The 17,917-nt window shown below is 34.1% G+C and overlaps 3 protein-coding genes across 3 annotated transcripts in view; 2 read left to right on the forward strand and 1 right to left on the reverse strand.

Moving 5' to 3' along the window:
* The window catches only part of LOC143232493 (spondin-1-like), a 481,016-nt gene that overhangs the window by 364,720 nt on the left and 98,379 nt on the right, over positions 1 to 17,917 (forward strand). The window lies entirely within an intron of this gene.
* Positions 3,549 to 3,917, forward strand: LOC143231379 (uncharacterized). The gene has a single exon (XM_076465924.1). It carries the CDS (start codon positions 3,549 to 3,551, stop codon positions 3,915 to 3,917), a length of 369 nt encoding a protein of 122 aa, XP_076322039.1.
* Positions 8,908 to 17,917, reverse strand: part of LOC143231533 (insulin-like peptide 7) — a 30,154-nt gene continuing 21,144 nt past the window's right edge. Inside the window, exons 3-4 of the mRNA XM_076466055.1 lie at positions 13,057 to 13,208; positions 8,908 to 9,342 (exon numbers count right to left, since the gene is read on the reverse strand). Coding sequence (XP_076322170.1) covers positions 9,161 to 9,342; positions 13,057 to 13,208 — 334 coding nt within the window. The 3' untranslated portion in view covers positions 8,908 to 9,160. The remainder of the gene's footprint in view (positions 9,343 to 13,056; positions 13,209 to 17,917) is intronic.

The raw sequence follows: 17,917 nt of genomic DNA on the forward strand, positions 1-17,917 counted from the left end.
ATAGCCCTCGAGTAGCTTTGTGCGAAATTTAAAACAAACAATCAGTTAAAATGCATTGTAACTGTTAAGAGTATTGAGATAAGTGCTGCCACCTGTAGTTAGGTTATTTGTTTTTGTTTTACACATGTGTACTCGATGAATAAACACATATCAACAGGTTATGGGCCTAGGAATGCTCTAATAGTGCTTAAACAGATGAAACTGTTTTATAATTGTTAGTACAAGTAATCCAGGAGATACTGAGGATTACTGTAGAACAGTTTTGGATGAAATTTTTGTTGGATGGCACATGATTTACATGGATACTTTATCATAAACGCTGGGTGATTAGTTTCCTTTGTCTGGAAGCCATTGTGAAATACCAAGATAAACTGTAAGTAAAATATTGATTGACACTATTTTCTCAAGTCATATAAAGGGAGAAATAGATCTAAATCAAAGAAAGGAATATTACAGTTGTGGTTAAAATAGTTTGACAATGGAAGATAAAATATCAATTGATAAGTTGGGAGAAAATAATTCGGCCACATGGAAATTTCAAATGGAACATTTATTGAGAAGAAAAGGCCTATGGGGCCATGTGACTGAAACAGAAGTATTGGGAGAGGCAGCCAACAATCAAACAAGGGCAGATTTCAACAGGAAAAAGGAAAGAACATTTTCAACAATTGTTCTGAATATTCAAGGTGCACAACTCTATCTTATCACCTCATGCACAACTCCTAAGAAAGCATGGAATGTACTGCGTGCTCACTTTGATAGGAACACACTAGCCAATAAACTATTCCTGAAAAAGAAATATTTTCGATGTGAGATGAAAGAAAGCATGACGGTCCATGAACATTTGAAACAAATGAAGGAATTAACGGATCAGCTTGCTGCGGTTGGGGCGGAAATAGCAGAAGAAGATCAGATTGTTACCTTACTTGGTTTTCTGCCAGCTAGTTATGATATAATTGTAACAGCCCTGGAAAGCAAAATTGATGATATCTCATTAGAATTTGTGCAACAGGCACTGATTAATGAAGAACAAAAGAAAAAAAACCCACATCGAATGAAACATCATCAACTGCATTAGCCACTCGCAGCAACTTGAAACCACATGGAACATAAGAAACAAAGAATAGGGGTAACAGCTTCAAGTGTTACAAGTGTGACAGAGAGGGACATATAAAACGCAATTGCCCATCCAACACTGAAGGAAATGGTCCACAAAGCTAAGATTGTGGGTATTAATGTGGCGGAAAATTATACTGATGGAAGCAATGGTGTCGCCTTTGTAACAAACCAGAAAAAGGGAATAGGAAATGGAGAATGGTTGGTGGATTCTGGTGCGTCTAGGCATATGGCACACCAGAGGAACATATTATCAAATTATCACAAGTTAGGATTGGTGATGGAAGAACTGTTGAAGCTCTTGGAGTTGGAAACTGTAAACTAGAAATGACACTTAAAGTCAGTAATTCAAAGCATGTCACAATGCAGAGTGTCCTTCATATACCAAAATTAGCTAGCAATCTATTTTCAGTAGGAGCTGCTACTGAAAAAGGAAATATTGTGCAGTTTGGAGTTAATCGCTGTTACATCCGAGGTAAATCAGGACGACTCCATGGCATGGGTACAAGAAAGAATGATGGTCTATACCAACTGGACTGTAAGACCAGTGTTATTGAGAATGCCTCAGTAGTCTCAAACAGCAGCATGAATGGCTTGGATATATGGCATCAACGACTAGGGCATGTCAGTGTTTCACAGTTACAGAAGCTTGTCAGGAGTGGAAATGTAAATGGAATCAAATTTCAGAAGTCTGATGAAGCCAGTTTCTGTGAGGGATGCACTGAAGGTAAGATGTACAGGAAGCCATTTAAGTCAGCTGGAGAAATCAGATCAAAGGGAAGACTGCAACTGGCACACAGTGATGTCTGTGGTCCCATGCAAACTCCATCTATTTGAGGTAGCAATTACTTTGTTACATTTATTGATGATTACTCAATATGCTGCAGAGTGTATTTCTTGAAACAGAAGTCAGAAGTCTTTGAGAAATTCAAGAAATTTGAGAAGTTGTACTCAAATGAATCTGGAGAGCGCATAAAAACCCTGCGCTCAGATAATGGCGGAGAATATACGTCAAATAAGTTCCAGGAATATTTGAAGTCAAGAGGCATTCATTATGAGATGTCAGTAGCATATTATCCAGAACAAAATGGTGTTGCTGAGAGAAGGAACATAACTCTTGTGGAATCAGCAAGAAGCATGCTGTTAAATGCTAAGTTACCAAGAATGTACTGGGCGGAAGCTGTAGCTACTGCAGCGTATGTGGGTAACAGAGTATCTACATCGGCAATAAAAGATGGTAGTACGCCATATGAGAGATGGTATGAGAAGAAACCAGATGTAGAACACATGAGTGTGTTCGGATGTCTTGCATATGCACATGTGCCAGATGCGTCAAGACAGAAATTAGACATGAAGTCTATGAAGCATTGGATATGAAAACTGCACCAAGGGATATCGACTGTACGATGAAAAAATCCAGGAAGCTTTTCATACAGCGAGATGTTATCTTTAATGAAACAGAATTTGGTCAAGAGCCTGTAACAAATGAGTATATCTTATCAAGTGAACAGATAGTGGACCAATAAACAGAAGTTAAAGCTAAAGAAAAAGCTGAACGATCAGCAAGAAACAGGAAACCCCCATCTGCTATGGATATGATGAGTATACTGATATGGCAGCAGCAAATGAATCAGTTTGTCACACTGCAAACTTATGCAATATGTTAGAGCCAAGCACATTAAGTGAAGCAATGTCAAGTGACAATGCAAAGGAGTGGAAGTCAGCCACAGATCTGGAATTTGAGTCTTTACAAGAAAATGACACCTGGGATATGGTGAAATTACCAGTTGGAAGAAAACCTATAGGTTGTAAGTGGTTATTCAAAGTTAAGTATGGAAATACTGGAGAGGTTCAAGAGTAGGCTGGTAGCCAAAGGTTACTCGCAGAATTATGGTATGGACTAGGAGGAAACCTTCTCTCCAGTGGTGCGCTATGCGTCAATTCGCTCCTTGATTGCATTTGGTGTGCAGAACAACTTGAAAAAATTCACCAGATGGATGTCATAACTGCATTTCTGAATGGAAATCTGGATGAAGAGATATACATGGAACAACCGGAAGGCTACGCTGTTCCAAGGAAGGAAAACCTTGTGTGTAAACTGAAAAAAATTACTGTATGGATTAAAACAGTCACCATGCTGTTGGAACAAATCATTTCATGAACAGATGATGGAACTGGAATTGGTTCAGAGTTTAGCAGATCCATGTGTTTACATACGGAAAGGTAAAAATCTAGCAATAGTTGCAGTATATGTGGATGATATTATTTTGGTTGCTGATAGTGATGATGAAATGATCTCTATAATGGAAGCACTGAAGGAAAAATTCCGCATAAAAGACCTTGGAAAGCTCCATTACATCCTTGGACTCAGTGTTGTTTAGGATGAAAAGAATGGCTGTGTATGGTTAAATCAAAGACAGTATATCCAAACTATGCTGGTGAAATTTGGAATAACTAAGTGTAAGGCAGTTGCAACTCCATCAGATGTAAACGTGAAACTGCAGAATGATGATGGTGTTAGCACTCAGGTTGACCGCAGTTTGTACCAGTCGTTGGTAGGCAGACTTCTGTATGCTTCAATGGGAACAAGACCAGATATTGCATATGCAGTGGGAGCAATATCGAAATATTGTGCTCATTTGACAACAGCAAAGAGAATCCCACGTTACTTGAAAGGAACATTTGATCTTAGTCTTAAGTTTGAAAAGGTACCAGGAGACATCATTACTGGTTACTCAGTTGCAGATTTTGCTGGAGACCTGGATGATAGGATGACCACATCAGGAAATATCTTCATTTAAGCAGGAGCAGCTGTAAGTTGGATTAGCAAAAAGCAATCCACGGTGGCCCTGTCCACCTCAGAGGCAGAGTATATAGCCTTGAGTCTTGCAGCACAGGAAACAGTATGGTTGAGAAGACTACTGCAAGAAATAGGTTTCGAAGTTGATAACCCTGTTCGTATCATGGAAGATAACCAAGGAACAATCGCAATGGCACAGAATCCAGTGGGTCATGCAAGAACAAAATACATTGATATTCGTTACCATTTCATTCGCCAATGTGTGCAGAACGAATCAGCAAAACTGGAATATTGTCCCACAAACAGTATGACTGCTGATGTTCTTACAAAGTCACTTGCTAGAAATGCATTTGAAAGGTTCAGAGATAATGTTGGACTGGCACCAATGGATAAATTAACCAGATAAAGTGACGATTATAATAACAGATTGAAAGTAATTGTAAAACATTTAGAATAACTTTAAGATTATTGACAGTAATTGTAAGTTTGTGTAAAACTTAAAATTAAGTGGGAGTGTTAAGAATATTGAGATAAGCGCTGCCACCTGTAGTTAATTTTTTTTGTACATGTGTACTTGATGAATAAACACATGTCAACAGTTATGTATTGCGTGGCTTAAAACCTGGTTTTATTGATAATCAAATGTATAATTTCAGTGAAGAAAAGAAATAATCCATGAATAAAAAAGAGGCTTAATCTAATCTTTGGTCCTGTCGGAGAGAAAAAGAAGTATAGTAGACCCTTTATAGCAGTTAGTGACAGAATGCAAACAAATACGAGTACAAAACTGTACATAAAACTCTGAAAACTTATTTGTAATATTATATATTGTATGGTTAGACTGCATGTTTTATTTCTTAGTTCAAACATATTGTTAAATATTGTATTATATGCTGCTTGATATTAACTATAACACTATGTAACACAAATTTTGTTCCTGGATGGTATTGTTATTTCTTAATTTCTTATGTTGTAAAAGTACAGAAAATGGCCATTATTCCCTTCAAACTTTGCTTTTGTGATCTGGATAATGAAATTTAGAAATTAACCTATTTTCTACGTAAAAACAGGCACATTTGCATATTTTTATTCACATAAGATCTGAATAAAACAACATATGAATCAAGATTTACATGTATTTATACTAAGGTTACACAAAAATGAACAAAAATGTTTAAAAGTGAGTAGTTATTTGAGATTTGCAACTGTAATGTAAATAACTTTCACGGATCAGCCCCCAAATATGGTATCGGTATTCGACTTTGTTAGACCAAGATCTCTGATCAAGTCATTGAGGTATCTTTGGTTGGGGTAGTATGAGTTTCTCTCACCAGCTGTAATCTGGAACTTCAACGTCTACCTCCTCTTCTGATTTGCTGCTCTCTTCTGAGAATGGTTGCTATCTCTCTGGCGGAGTGGGTACAGGGAGCTCAGGGCAGTGTGGCAATGGGGCGATGGATGATGGAAGGTCCGGATACATGATAGTAGACGCATTCTTGCCAGCCTGACGTTTGGAAGGGTCCACTATGCAGAAGCAGCCATTGCTTGACTGGTCAGTGGAATCACGCCAAATTCTTGGAATGACGAACTTCATGGCTTCCTTTTCCCTCTGTACCATCCTGCAAAAGAACAAAATAAAATTGTTATTATGAAGAATAAATTTATATCATCCTCAACTAATGTGTAAGAGATTCATGCAAAATATCTTATATGTGTGTTTGTTTTTTTGAAATTCGCGGAAAGCTACTCGAGGGCTATCTGCGCTAGCTGTCTCTAATTTAGCAGTGTAAAGCAGCTAGTCATCACTACCCACCGCCATTCTTGGGCTACTCTTTTACCAACGAATAGTGGGATTGACTGTCACATTATAACGCTTCCACGGCTGAAAGGGCAAGCATGTTTGGCGCGACGGGAATTCGAACCCGCGACCCTGAGATTACGAATTGAACGCCTTAACCCATCTGGCCATGCTGGGTCTATTTTATATGTGATATTTTTTATACACTACTGGAAGTTAAAAAAAAGAAATTAAAGATATATAAATTTTGAAAGGTCTAAAATTTCTATAATATAAAATCTTACTATTTAAGCAAGCAAACATTGTCCGTGTTACCTTCTAGAGTTTTTATGCAGTGCTCGCAGGTGAAATGAGGTCTATGTGTTCACTTAGGCAGCTAGAACTAAACTGAAGTGGTGAGTGGTTGTATATATTTTACTATGGAAAGTTCTAGCAAATTCTAAAATGTTCTTGAAAATTCTCGTAAGTTTTACAACATTCTAGAAAATGCATGTAAGATCTACAACATTCTTGTAAATTTTGTAAGTTTGATAAAATTCTCTATCAGCTACTCAACACTGAACCTACCTGAAATGTTCTAGAAAATGGGTAAATTTGAAAATTTCACTACTCAGGTCACAAAAGCAATGTTTGAAGAGAAAACTAGGTTCTTTCCATTTACTTTAGGCATAAGCAATTGGGAAATAGCACTTTCTGCCCAGGAACAAGAAAAAGTAAAAATTTTGTTACATAGTGTTATGTCAAGGGTCTGTCAGGTAGAAACAAAGACACGTTGCTTAAAAACATTATCAAACTCTACACAACATATATCACACCAGTACTAGAATATACACACCCATCCTGATACAAAACACAAAAAATAAAATACAAGCTATCCAAAACCAAATACTGCTGCTTACAGAGTACCAAGAAGTACACCAGCTAAATAGAAGACGCACCAATCATCAAAATAGCCACTGAACACCTTATTTCTTCAAATAACTCAATTACCAATTATTCCACCAACACCACAAAATAGAACCACGCTGTAAATTTAGTCTAAAAACAGATATAACCAGATAACATAAACGAACCTGGTAATGAAAAGGAAAGTGAAAATCCGAAACTAGTAGACATTCATCTAAACCATCTTATTAAATGCAAGTATGAAACACATAACAATACCAGTACAGAAAGAAGAAAAAATCATATATAGTATCTGACCGTCCAAGGTCTTCAAGATTTAAATACCGATGTAAAAGTTTGATTTAATTTAACGATTAGAAAATGAACACTTCCAAGAATGTAGTCTTAGATAAAAGTTTGTAATCAGTCTTGCGATCATCTCTATTGGTGTTATTAGGCATCGCATATCTACCCGAAATATCTAAAATGAAAGTGTTTTAAGACTTAAATGTTTATTTCATTATTAAATCCAGGCGTTTTCATTTAATTTGTTATTATTTTCACTCATATTTTTGAATTAAGTCTTCCCAAATTCATGCCAAATTTTGTTAATTATTTTCTGAACACATTGGAGCTTTATTGTACAAAAGAACCAAATTTCCAGTATTAACGGAAATAATCTTATTTATATATGAAGGTGAAATCAGTTAATTCTAAGGTGAGAAATGAAATTCTTCCTCATCACTTTTATTTCAGGTTTTTAGTAACGGTATAAACAGAATGACAATAAATTATTGCGTTCAAATTGAAAACGATTTTTGAGAATGTATGCCAAAATTCTGAAACGAAATAGATTTAAGATTGATCACCATATGGCAATACAAATGAATCAAATTTTGTGAAATATGGTTTTATAAACTTGTTAAAAGAGTAAAATAGGATAGTTACACTTGGTGATCGTAATATATTCTTCAAACCTTCTAAATAACCATAAAACAAAATATTTTAAAACGGACTATTATATTATTTCTGTGTCTTCATTCATTACGTTACAATGATAAAATTCTATGCTTGAATCCTCGCGGTGGACAGAACGCGGACAGCACGTTAGGTGATTTTGGGCTAAAAACAGTAACAACACTATTTATTAAGAATAGCCGAATGTATCAATAGTGACGATAAAGCAAGTGTATTCCTGCCATTAAGAATAAATTAGATATTATTACAACTGTTGTACTAGTGGTAGAGTTCTTGCAATAAGAATAAGTGAGTGTGCCAGTATCAATTATCAACAGTGAAGTTTATTAACTTAGTTCTGTAACTACGCTAGTATCAACTGTTAGGTCAGAGGTGTTCTGTATACTTATAACAACTATCATTGTATTGTGGTTCTTACACTAGGAATAACTGAATATGTCAGTAACTATTACACTTGTAAGGTTTTTATATTGAGTTGTCACACTATGATACTTCTAGTTAGACTAGTGACGTTATTATACTGGAAATAATTGGTTACATCTGGCACTGTTATTATACTTGTCGAATACTTGCAATATTAGCAATATTTGTTATACTATTTCTCTAAATGCACCAATAACAACAATTAAATGTTTAGTAAATGAATAGATCAATAAAAATTATTTTACTATTTTTCACAAGGTGTTTTAAAGTACTTCATAAAGAAGTACTTCATTAGACAACATTTTGTTGACTTCAATTGGTAGGAGTACGGGGGATACGGAAAGGAATGTTGTTTGCATTGTTAAAATAAATAACAATTTCGTACCACTTGTAAACAATAACGAGCAAGTGGAACGTTCTGAGAATGTTTTAATGAATACACTTGTGTAGAGTCACAGTCATACTGTAAATAAAAATTAAATTTTTTATTATTATGTAATAAAAATTTATGATATGTGAACAACAACGTACGCCATAGTTGAGTATAATATAATGTTTTCAGAGTGCTTTTATCATTCTGCTTCGTCCTATGACAAATGCTATCTTCATCAATCATTGGTGAAGTTGGTTTTTAATTTGCTGTTAATATTTGTTTTAAGCAAAACTATTGGTAACTTTCAATTTAGATTAAATTAGTGACCAATCAGTGGGACAACTGAATTCTAAGTAAGTTTATACATACACACACACACACACATATATATATATATAATGTACACTTCGTTCATTTTATTTAGAATTCCTCTTGTTAAAGACGTTACAAGTCGAGCACTGTTTTCGTTCTTTTATCGTAAAGTATAAACAATTGATTGTTTTCCTACTTACGAATCACTAAACCAGACATACATTTTAAAATAAGACTTTATTCATAGGAAATACCAGTTTCCACACTTATCACTGTTACGACGAATAAATTAATATTGAAACATTTGTTTCTAAATTCTGCTTACATCTTTATATTTTGCTATATATTCAAAACATTTCTGATAGCTGTCTTTTTCAATAAGTTATGGAAGTTACTAATATTAACAATAAGGTAGCTTCGTAGTTTTCTTTGCCCACTGCAATAAACGTCACTTTATCATTTAGATAATTTCCGGCTAGTTTCGTATTCTTCTGTTAAGAGGACAATATTCTGCATATTCTTCCCAGGAACAGCCCACGGAGCTATGACAACATTCATTCATGATTCCTCGCTTCGTGACTCGATAGTTCTTACTAGGTTCAACATTTCTTAGTAAACTGTGTGCCACAGTTCCTGGCAAAAATGATCCAGGATCACCTTTAGGAATAAAGAGTGAAATAAATGATAGATGTTTGGAAAAGGTTTTTTTTCTAAATACTTTAACATAACTTGAACTGAATTACAGTTGTTTCGAAAGGACCATAAGTTCAACTCACGTTGTTACACTGCATGTAAGTATTGCTAGTTGTTCACAATTACTTTGTCTGAAACCAGTAATGTCTTAAAGATTAAAAAAGATGTAAAACACATCACTATATATAATTCATTGTTTATATTTTACACTTAATTAAAATAAATGTTATTAATTTCAAGAAGAGAATGGGAAGTTGTAATTCTCTAATATTGTTTTTTATAGAGTTAATAGTTTCTATTTATGCGGACCGGATGGCCAGGTGGTTATGGTACCTCAACTGGTAACTCGCAGGTTCGAATAACCCGTCATACCAAACATGCCCACCCTTTAAGCCGTAGTTTTTACATTTGACTATTTATTTCTAAAGACTTGATTGTTTCTTTTATATTATTATTTATTAAATTTTAAGTGGTTTGTTTATACTTGACTACTATATTTACAAATATGATTACACAGGCCTGCGATGATTTTATAGGCTTGAAAGTTTTACATGTTCTACAGTAAATTCTGTACGGTGAATCCGAAAAGCATATCCATTTTTCTCCATCACGTACGGAATTTTCACAAAACGTTATATTTTCCTTTACTTAAGTGAATCTTTTTTATTGAAATAGGATCATATCTGTTATGTTTTAAATGTTGACTATACTAGCTATAGATTTCTTTAGATCAATCGCGACGTGGGAGCCTTATCAATCGTTCTAGAACCCAAGCTAAACACACCGTTGGTATGTAAAAGGTTAACAATTCGCATGACGTATCATTTGTGGGTATTATTTGTTTGTGCTTGCACTTTAACATTATTTTGTTCTTTTTTAATATTACTTATTCGTCGTTATGCCAACGTATGTGGCAGCAAATTTATTGTAAAGAAACAAAGGCAAAACATTACAGAATTCATTAGAAAAGCATATTACGCGTTTTTTTGAAATAAAACTTGAGAACCAAAACAAGTCCTTTCTTCCACACAAAGTTTGCATCGTTTATGTCGAAGACAATAGACTAAAGGTAAACAAAAAAAGTCTTTGTCTTTTGGAATTCCAGTGATCTAATATGACCCAAAAAACCACAGAGATGATTGAAATTTTTATTCGTGTAATGTGCAAGACTACAACACTCGGAAAAAAGGAAATTTCTTATTCGAACCTTCAATATCCTATTACACCTGATGTATCTGTACCTACTCCATCAGAGACATTTGATATAGCTTCATATGATTCTGAACCTGATGCCTATATAAATGATGATAAGGACTTTTTCAATTTGAAATATCTGTTAAACCACAAGTTTTCAACATGGCGAAATTAATGATTTGGTGAAAGATTTGGGCCTTTTAAAGGATTTTTCAGAGATTCTGGGGTCCAGACTTCGCTCGAGCTGAGAATTTACTTCCTCAAGGGACATCATTTTACTGGTACATAAATCGTGAGGAAAAGTGTATACTATGCTTTTCACAAGGAGATTTACCGGTTTATTGCAACAATATTATTGAATTAATACAAATGTCAGGTTCTGAAGTCTATGTAATAAGTGAGTGTGACGGTTGTTCATTGATTCCTCTAAAAGAAGTCTAAAAGCTCTTTTATTTCACAATAGTTAACACATAATATGTGCAGTTATTCCTATTGTTCATTCGATTCACTTGAAGGAAGTGTATGAAAATCTCGAAAGGTTTTCTTAATCAAATCAAATACAAAGAACATAGTTGTCTACTTTGTGGAGACTTAGAAGTCCGTTATATGTTGATGGGTTAGCAATCCGGTTATACAATGTCTCCAGGTTGTTTGTGTGAATGGAACAGCAAATCATGAAATTAGCATCAGATAAAGAAGCAATGGCCACACAGAGTCAGCCTGGTACCAAGATCGAAAAACATTGAACCTTAAAGTTTACTTGACTGGACTTGAGGAAGCAGTAAAAACATTAGATAAAAGTAGTGGTTGGTTGTTTCAAGTTTCTATGCAGACAATTCCTATCTCGATCAGAAGCAAAACTTAAAGATAGGATTTCTGTTGGGCCTCAGACTAGGAGATTGACATCGGATGAACAGTGAGAAAGGACAATGAGAAAAGATGAAAAAATAAGCGTGGATTGCCTTTAAAGATGTTATTGACAATTTTTTTTTGAAAGAACAAGGACCCAAATTATGAAACTATTGTCAGTAACATGTTCAATAAATTCAGAGAGTTGAGCTGTAATATTAACTTTAAAGTTCGTTTCTTAAACTCACATGTTGACTATTTCCCTAAAATATTTAATGCTGTCAGTGAAGGAAAAGGGTGAAAGATTCCATCAAGACATAAAAAAAATGGAAAAGAAATATTAGGGAAGGTGAAACATCAACATGATGTTTGATTACTGCTGGTCATTGAAAACGGATGTTACAGACACAATACTTAAAAACAAAAAGACCACGATACGTAATTTTGGGACCAGAAGAAGTAGATTTCACACGCAAAATCAGGATATTTGTTTGCCATCAATATTCTTCCATTTTCTTCAATTTGTTGGCTCAACTGAACTTTCTAGAAATTCGTCTAAAGATTATTCATCGGAAAACTGCAAAAATGTGACTAGAAACGTTGAAATACTTTGAACATTCCAAACTGTTTAACTTCAGTGAATTAACTTCGGACGTTAGTATTTCTGCGAGGAAATTAGATATCTTCCTTCGTAAAAGCCTCCCGCTAGTACAGCGATAACTCTACTGATTTATAACGCTAAAATCAGGAGGTTTGATTCACCTCGGTGGGCTCAGTAGGTAGCCCGCTGTGGCTTTGCTAAAAGAAAAGAAAACACACACAGTATGTTTGTTAATAAAGATAATAATAAAAATGTTTATCGTGGTAAATAGAACAATTTGATCTAAGTAAGAGTTTTATTTCTTCATGATTTATGAAAAATCCTTACGTGATAGAAGAAAAAAAAGAACATTATTTTCAAAATCTGCGTAGATAAGTTACAGAAAATTCGTCATTAAAACCGAAACAACTTTTATGAATTTTAAATTCGCAGACCTGTGTTATTAGTAATACACTTGTTACTTCTTACAAACTTGTTTATTGATTTTATATTTGACATTGTAACACTATAAATTTGCTTACTGATACTGTAATTTTTTATGAATTTAATTAATGGTATCACATTTAATATTGTAACGTTTTATTAATTTAATTATTTATGTTACTCTTGATATTATTGTTGTTTTCACATATTTGATCTTATATTTAACGATTTCATATTATTGTTGTTTTCCTTCAGGTATATACTTGAAGTTATCGTAGTGAGTTTAATTTCAGCATTTTTTTCTGAAAAAAACAAACAAACCCAGAAAATGAATTTTTAGAAAAGTGTTACACTATGTTTTCAAAGTCATTTTACGTTAAAAGTGAAAAATAACTGCAAAAAGATTTCTTTAGTTATAAATGTATATAAAGAAATGTTCTGTTAAAACATAACTAATTCCATTTTGAACGGAAAACTAGTATGAAGAATATCAAAAATCCAGTTCTCTGTGAATGGTGTAAGTTACTCTTTTATTTAAATATAGTTTGTTTATTTGTTTTAGTGGTAATGAACAACTTGTTCAGAAAAGAATATGGAAAAAATATTATTACCAATTGGTCTTTCAATCGTTGTAACATTTCGTTTAATCCTTTCTAGTCTATAGACATCCTTTCTACAAGCCCAGTCCACGTGACTAAAGAGTTCATGAAAACACCGCTGGTGATGCTCTTCGTGCCAAACTGCTCGCCAATCAAACGTACTTCTGCATGACAACAAAACAGCTTTGCGTGAAATTCAAAAACAAACAAACACGCAAAGCTACGTTAAGCTAATAAGTAATAATAATAATACCAACATTAAACTTAATAAGTAGTTATTTGTTGAATTTAGCACAAAGGTTAATAAGTAATCATAAGAATTCATCGGTGATGTCGAGGCTAATAAGAAATCGTATCAATTAAAACTATGTCCAGCTAATACGTAGTCACACTAGCACTAGCTGTGAAAGAGATACATTATAGAAATTTAATAATTGCATGTAATACAAATTGGCATTTGGTTTAGGTAGTTTGTATATGCACTGGCTGCCATGATACAAATACAATTATTATTGTGATTCAATGTTTTTATTTGGTGATGTGTTTATTGTTATCATCTTTTGTCGTAGTTGGGATTACTTGAACAGGGTCTGCCAAAAAACGTGTGGGGATTTAAAAATGCAATAATCGACAACAAAACTGTTGGTATAATATGTTTATTATTTATAAAACTTTAGCTCAGTGAGGTTTCTTATAACTATTAAGTAAGAAAAATGATATTCGGTAGATGTCCACATGGGTGTGCGCTGAGGTTGTTATCTCTCATTTCAGAGGTCAAAGTTTCACACCTAAAGCCATTTATTTCTGTTGTAGACCCGGCATGGCCAGGCGGGTTAAGGCATTCTACTCGTAATCTGAAGGTCGCGGGTTCGAATACCTGTCACACCAAACATTCTCGCCCTTTCAGCCATGGGGGCTTTATAATGTGACGATCAATCCCGCTATTCGTTGGTGAAAGAGTAGCCCGAGAGTCGGCGGTGGGTGGTGATGACTAGCTGCCTTCCCTCTAGTCTTACACTGCTAAATTAGGGGCGGATAGCGCAGATAGCCCTCAAAAAGCTTTGCTCGAAATTCAAAACAAACAATTTTCTGTCGTTATGTCATCCTTTAGATTCGATAGTATCCGTGGTTTGTGGATATTCGGTCTGTCCTTTATGTAACCCCACATAAGAGAGTTTACTACTGATAAATTCTAGGATCGTGGGGGGCAATTTCTGTGTCCATTACGAGAAATTACCCTGTTTAGGAACAATTCACTCAACATTACCATTGTTACTAGTGCTGTATGCCTGGTGGCTCCATCTTGTTGAAACCACATTTCACGTTGATGACATGTTTAGAAAAAGCGTGTGTGTTTTTTTTTGTGTGTGTTTTTCTTATAGCAAAGCCACATCGGGCTATCTGCTCAGCCCACCGAAGGGAATCGAACCCCTGATTTTTAGCGTTGTAAATTCGAAGACATACCGCTGTACTAGCGGGGGGCTTAGAAAAAGCAAAGTCAACACCAAGTTCTCTATGGTATGTAATGATGGAACATTCGTTTCTGAAATATAGCTCAATAATAAGAGAAAACTGTTTGTTGTAATTGTCTACCTGTTCATCACTAAATTCGAACCCTTAATAATTACTCGGAATAAAACAAACAAATAATGTTTTCCATTAATATTTTGGAAATCTACCTATAGAAAAGCACTACAATTTTTTGGCATATCGTGTATTCTTTATTATACCGAAAAATGTTGTCGTTTACTTATAACACGTTTTAACAAATCACGTGGATTGAGGCAACATACCAAAAATAAATGTTCAAGTGTTGTCGTTTCTTGATACTCGTTTTAAGAATTCTTAAATGGCTTAAACTATTTTAAATGTAAGATACAAACTAATGCAGAACTAAAGCAGGTCTCGTATACTATATATATTTTAATCAAATAATATTCCAGTCTTGCATGACTGAATTACCACTGACTATTTCCAGTTTACAAGTACTTTGAAACTATAATAAACATTTTTTAATCAATTAGTGGTCGTTAAAAAATAGAAAAACAACAAAAGCCAACTAACATCGGTGTGTTATTAGTTTTTTATAAGAATGAATTTCGGAGCTTTGGCTAGTGCAGTATCGCTCCAGGTAATTAAGAGTTGAGGAAATTGTCACAGCTCTTTAGAAGGAGTTATTTTTGTGTATGGAGATTGTTAAACGATGTAATGTTAAAGTAACATCATTTCAAAGAAGAGACCTTTGAACTTTCTCACTGAAACAGAAAAATTCTCGCAGCACTTCATTACTTAATGTTTCAACCATTTAACAGGGTAGCAAATCACCTCATCAATATTGTATCAGCTTGTCTGTAAGTATCTGACAGATTCAGTGGCACAGCGGCAAGTCTGCGGACTTACACCGCTAGAAACCAGGTTTCGATAGCAGAGCACACATAGACCATTGTGTAGCTTTGTATTTAATTTTAAACAATAAATTTAAAGGGGATTTCTTTAAAGCTTTAATTTTTATCTCCCAATTATTAAAACGTAGAAACACAGATTTTGAGATAAAATATCCATTGTTAAAAGTTGGTCAATATATGGTGATGAATGTAATCGAAGAACAATCCACGTTAATAGTCTGTCAAATAGCTGGGAACTGTGAGTCACGGTCATAAACCAACCAAGTAACAGGGGCTTTTGATAATGGGGAATCACTAAATATAGCAGGAAACTGTCAGTATGAGACACGCTAATGGCTGTGGCTATTTTAATTTTCAACGAAAGTCACTTTAATGTAGCACAAAACGTGGGTGTGGGAGTCACGATTTTAATGAAGCTAGTCCCCACTGTTTAGGTTTACGGATTTAAATTCAGGGGTTCGATTCCTCTTGGTGGACACAGTAGATAGCCCGTGCGGCTTTGCTATAAGAAAATACACACTTTAATTAAACTGAAGCTAATATAATTCTTATATTACATTGTAGAAATGAAGGTTTTTCTTAAAATACATAATATTTTATCAAATAATGACATAGCAAGAAATTTGATAAGTTTAAACAATCATTGGCTTTTTTACGAACTAATACGGATAATCATACTTTAATGGGTTATCTGAAAACAAAAATAGACAAGGAAAATAAAATGAGATGATGATTACATTAATTTAATATTATTATTAATGTATTAATGAAGGTTACTGAGATCCCAGGTCTTGCTTCGGTAATATAGTTAAAGAACTTATCAATAATCAATTATGAAAAATATATATAACTGATCTTTATTGCAAAGCATTACAAGTTTATATTAATATTGATGGATATAAACAGTTAATAAAATCGTTCAAATTAAGTACAATCAACTACGAAAGACAGTATTCTGAAATATCGTTAGTGTCTCTTATACACTCCAATAGTTTCTTGGGAAATAATTTTGATTTGTCAAGTTTTTGATCTATTAAATCCCAAATTTACTCAATTGGGTTAAGATCGGGGCTCTGTAGGGGCCATTCCATCTTTTGAATGACTCCAGCAGCTTCTTCCCCAAATAAGTAATTTTCGCATAGGTTGGGTGATTGTTTGGGGTCATTATCTTATTGGTTGTAGAATTATTTATCAATAATTCGCAAATCACTGGGTATACCATGACGGATAACCATCTAATGTTACTTGTGCTGATCCTTTGTTCAGTAGAATAAGTATCTTTCACTCTTTTTTTCGCCGGACATACAACCAAGTATTTCAAATTTGGACTCATCCGTCCATAACATCCTTTTTCAATAATCAACAGTCCAGTTTTTGTACTTTTTTAGCAACTTTCAGTCTTTTGACAATATTTGGAGACAGAAGTAAAGAATTTTTAACTGCTATATGATAAAATATTCCATTTCTGTTGAGTGTTACTGATACTGTAGATCTGGACACTTTTCTGTCATTTAGTACATGGTTGTTTATCTCATGTTTAAGATCACTGGCAGTCTTTTTTCTGTTCCGAAAGCTACATAAACAAAGACACTTAACATCAGTATCATTGAGTTCAGGTGTTCTGAGTCTTCCTTTCTAATTTTCAAATTTACCTGTCTCGGTCTCACGATCTAGGATGTAGTTGACAGTGTTTCAATCAGCATCATGTAAAGTTTTTATATGGAAACTCTCTATTCTACTGATAATTCTCTACACTTTTTGAGCCGTTGCATGATAACAAAACTTATCATATAGTGTTAAACACTGTTTTTATCAAGGTTTATTTGTGGATTTGACTTCTTCTTGTATGTACCGGTACCAAATGTTAGATCTATACTAGCTTCTTTCTATATTATTAAAACGCTATCTGGGGTACTACGACCGTTATTTTAGACTCTAAATTTGATCAGTATATTAATTTTAACAGAACCTTTATGACATGACATGCTCTTGGTACAGGAATGTTAGAGTTATAAAGAATGATAAGTATTCTCACTTTGGCTCATTGAATTGTCAACGGGAATCATTGAAACATGACCATAGTGTTGAAATTTACATTCTATAATAAAATGGAAGAATTAGCCCGCTACAATGGGAAGAATGACAAAATATTTTTTTGTCCTAACACCTTTGCACAGTACTGTACAAAAAATAAACTTTAAAATGGAGCATTACATAAAACTTTTATAATTTAATTTTTAATGAGGTTTAGTTATTTTATATTAATCATGACATATAAGGACAACAAGAGATATTTCTGTCCATCTTGATCATCCCATTCACTAAATTAAAGTAAATGCTACAAAAACACAAGGTTAGATTTTATCATCCGACCGTTTATCAAGTTTTCTCTTAAAATATCTTATTCTATCATATTTGAAGGCAACTCCTTCCAAAGGCCAAACTCAATGTTAGATGGAGATTACTCT

The sequence above is a fragment of the Tachypleus tridentatus genome, chromosome 11 (genome assembly GCF_004210375.1).
Source record: "Tachypleus tridentatus isolate NWPU-2018 chromosome 11, ASM421037v1, whole genome shotgun sequence".
Lineage (NCBI taxonomy): Eukaryota > Metazoa > Arthropoda > Merostomata > Xiphosura > Limulidae > Tachypleus > Tachypleus tridentatus.

Excerpts from the sequence above, each read along its gene's own strand:
- LOC143231379 (XM_076465924.1), top strand. The coding sequence starts at position 3,549 with ATGCTGGTGAAATTTGGAATAACTAAGTGTAAGGCAGTTGCAACTCCA.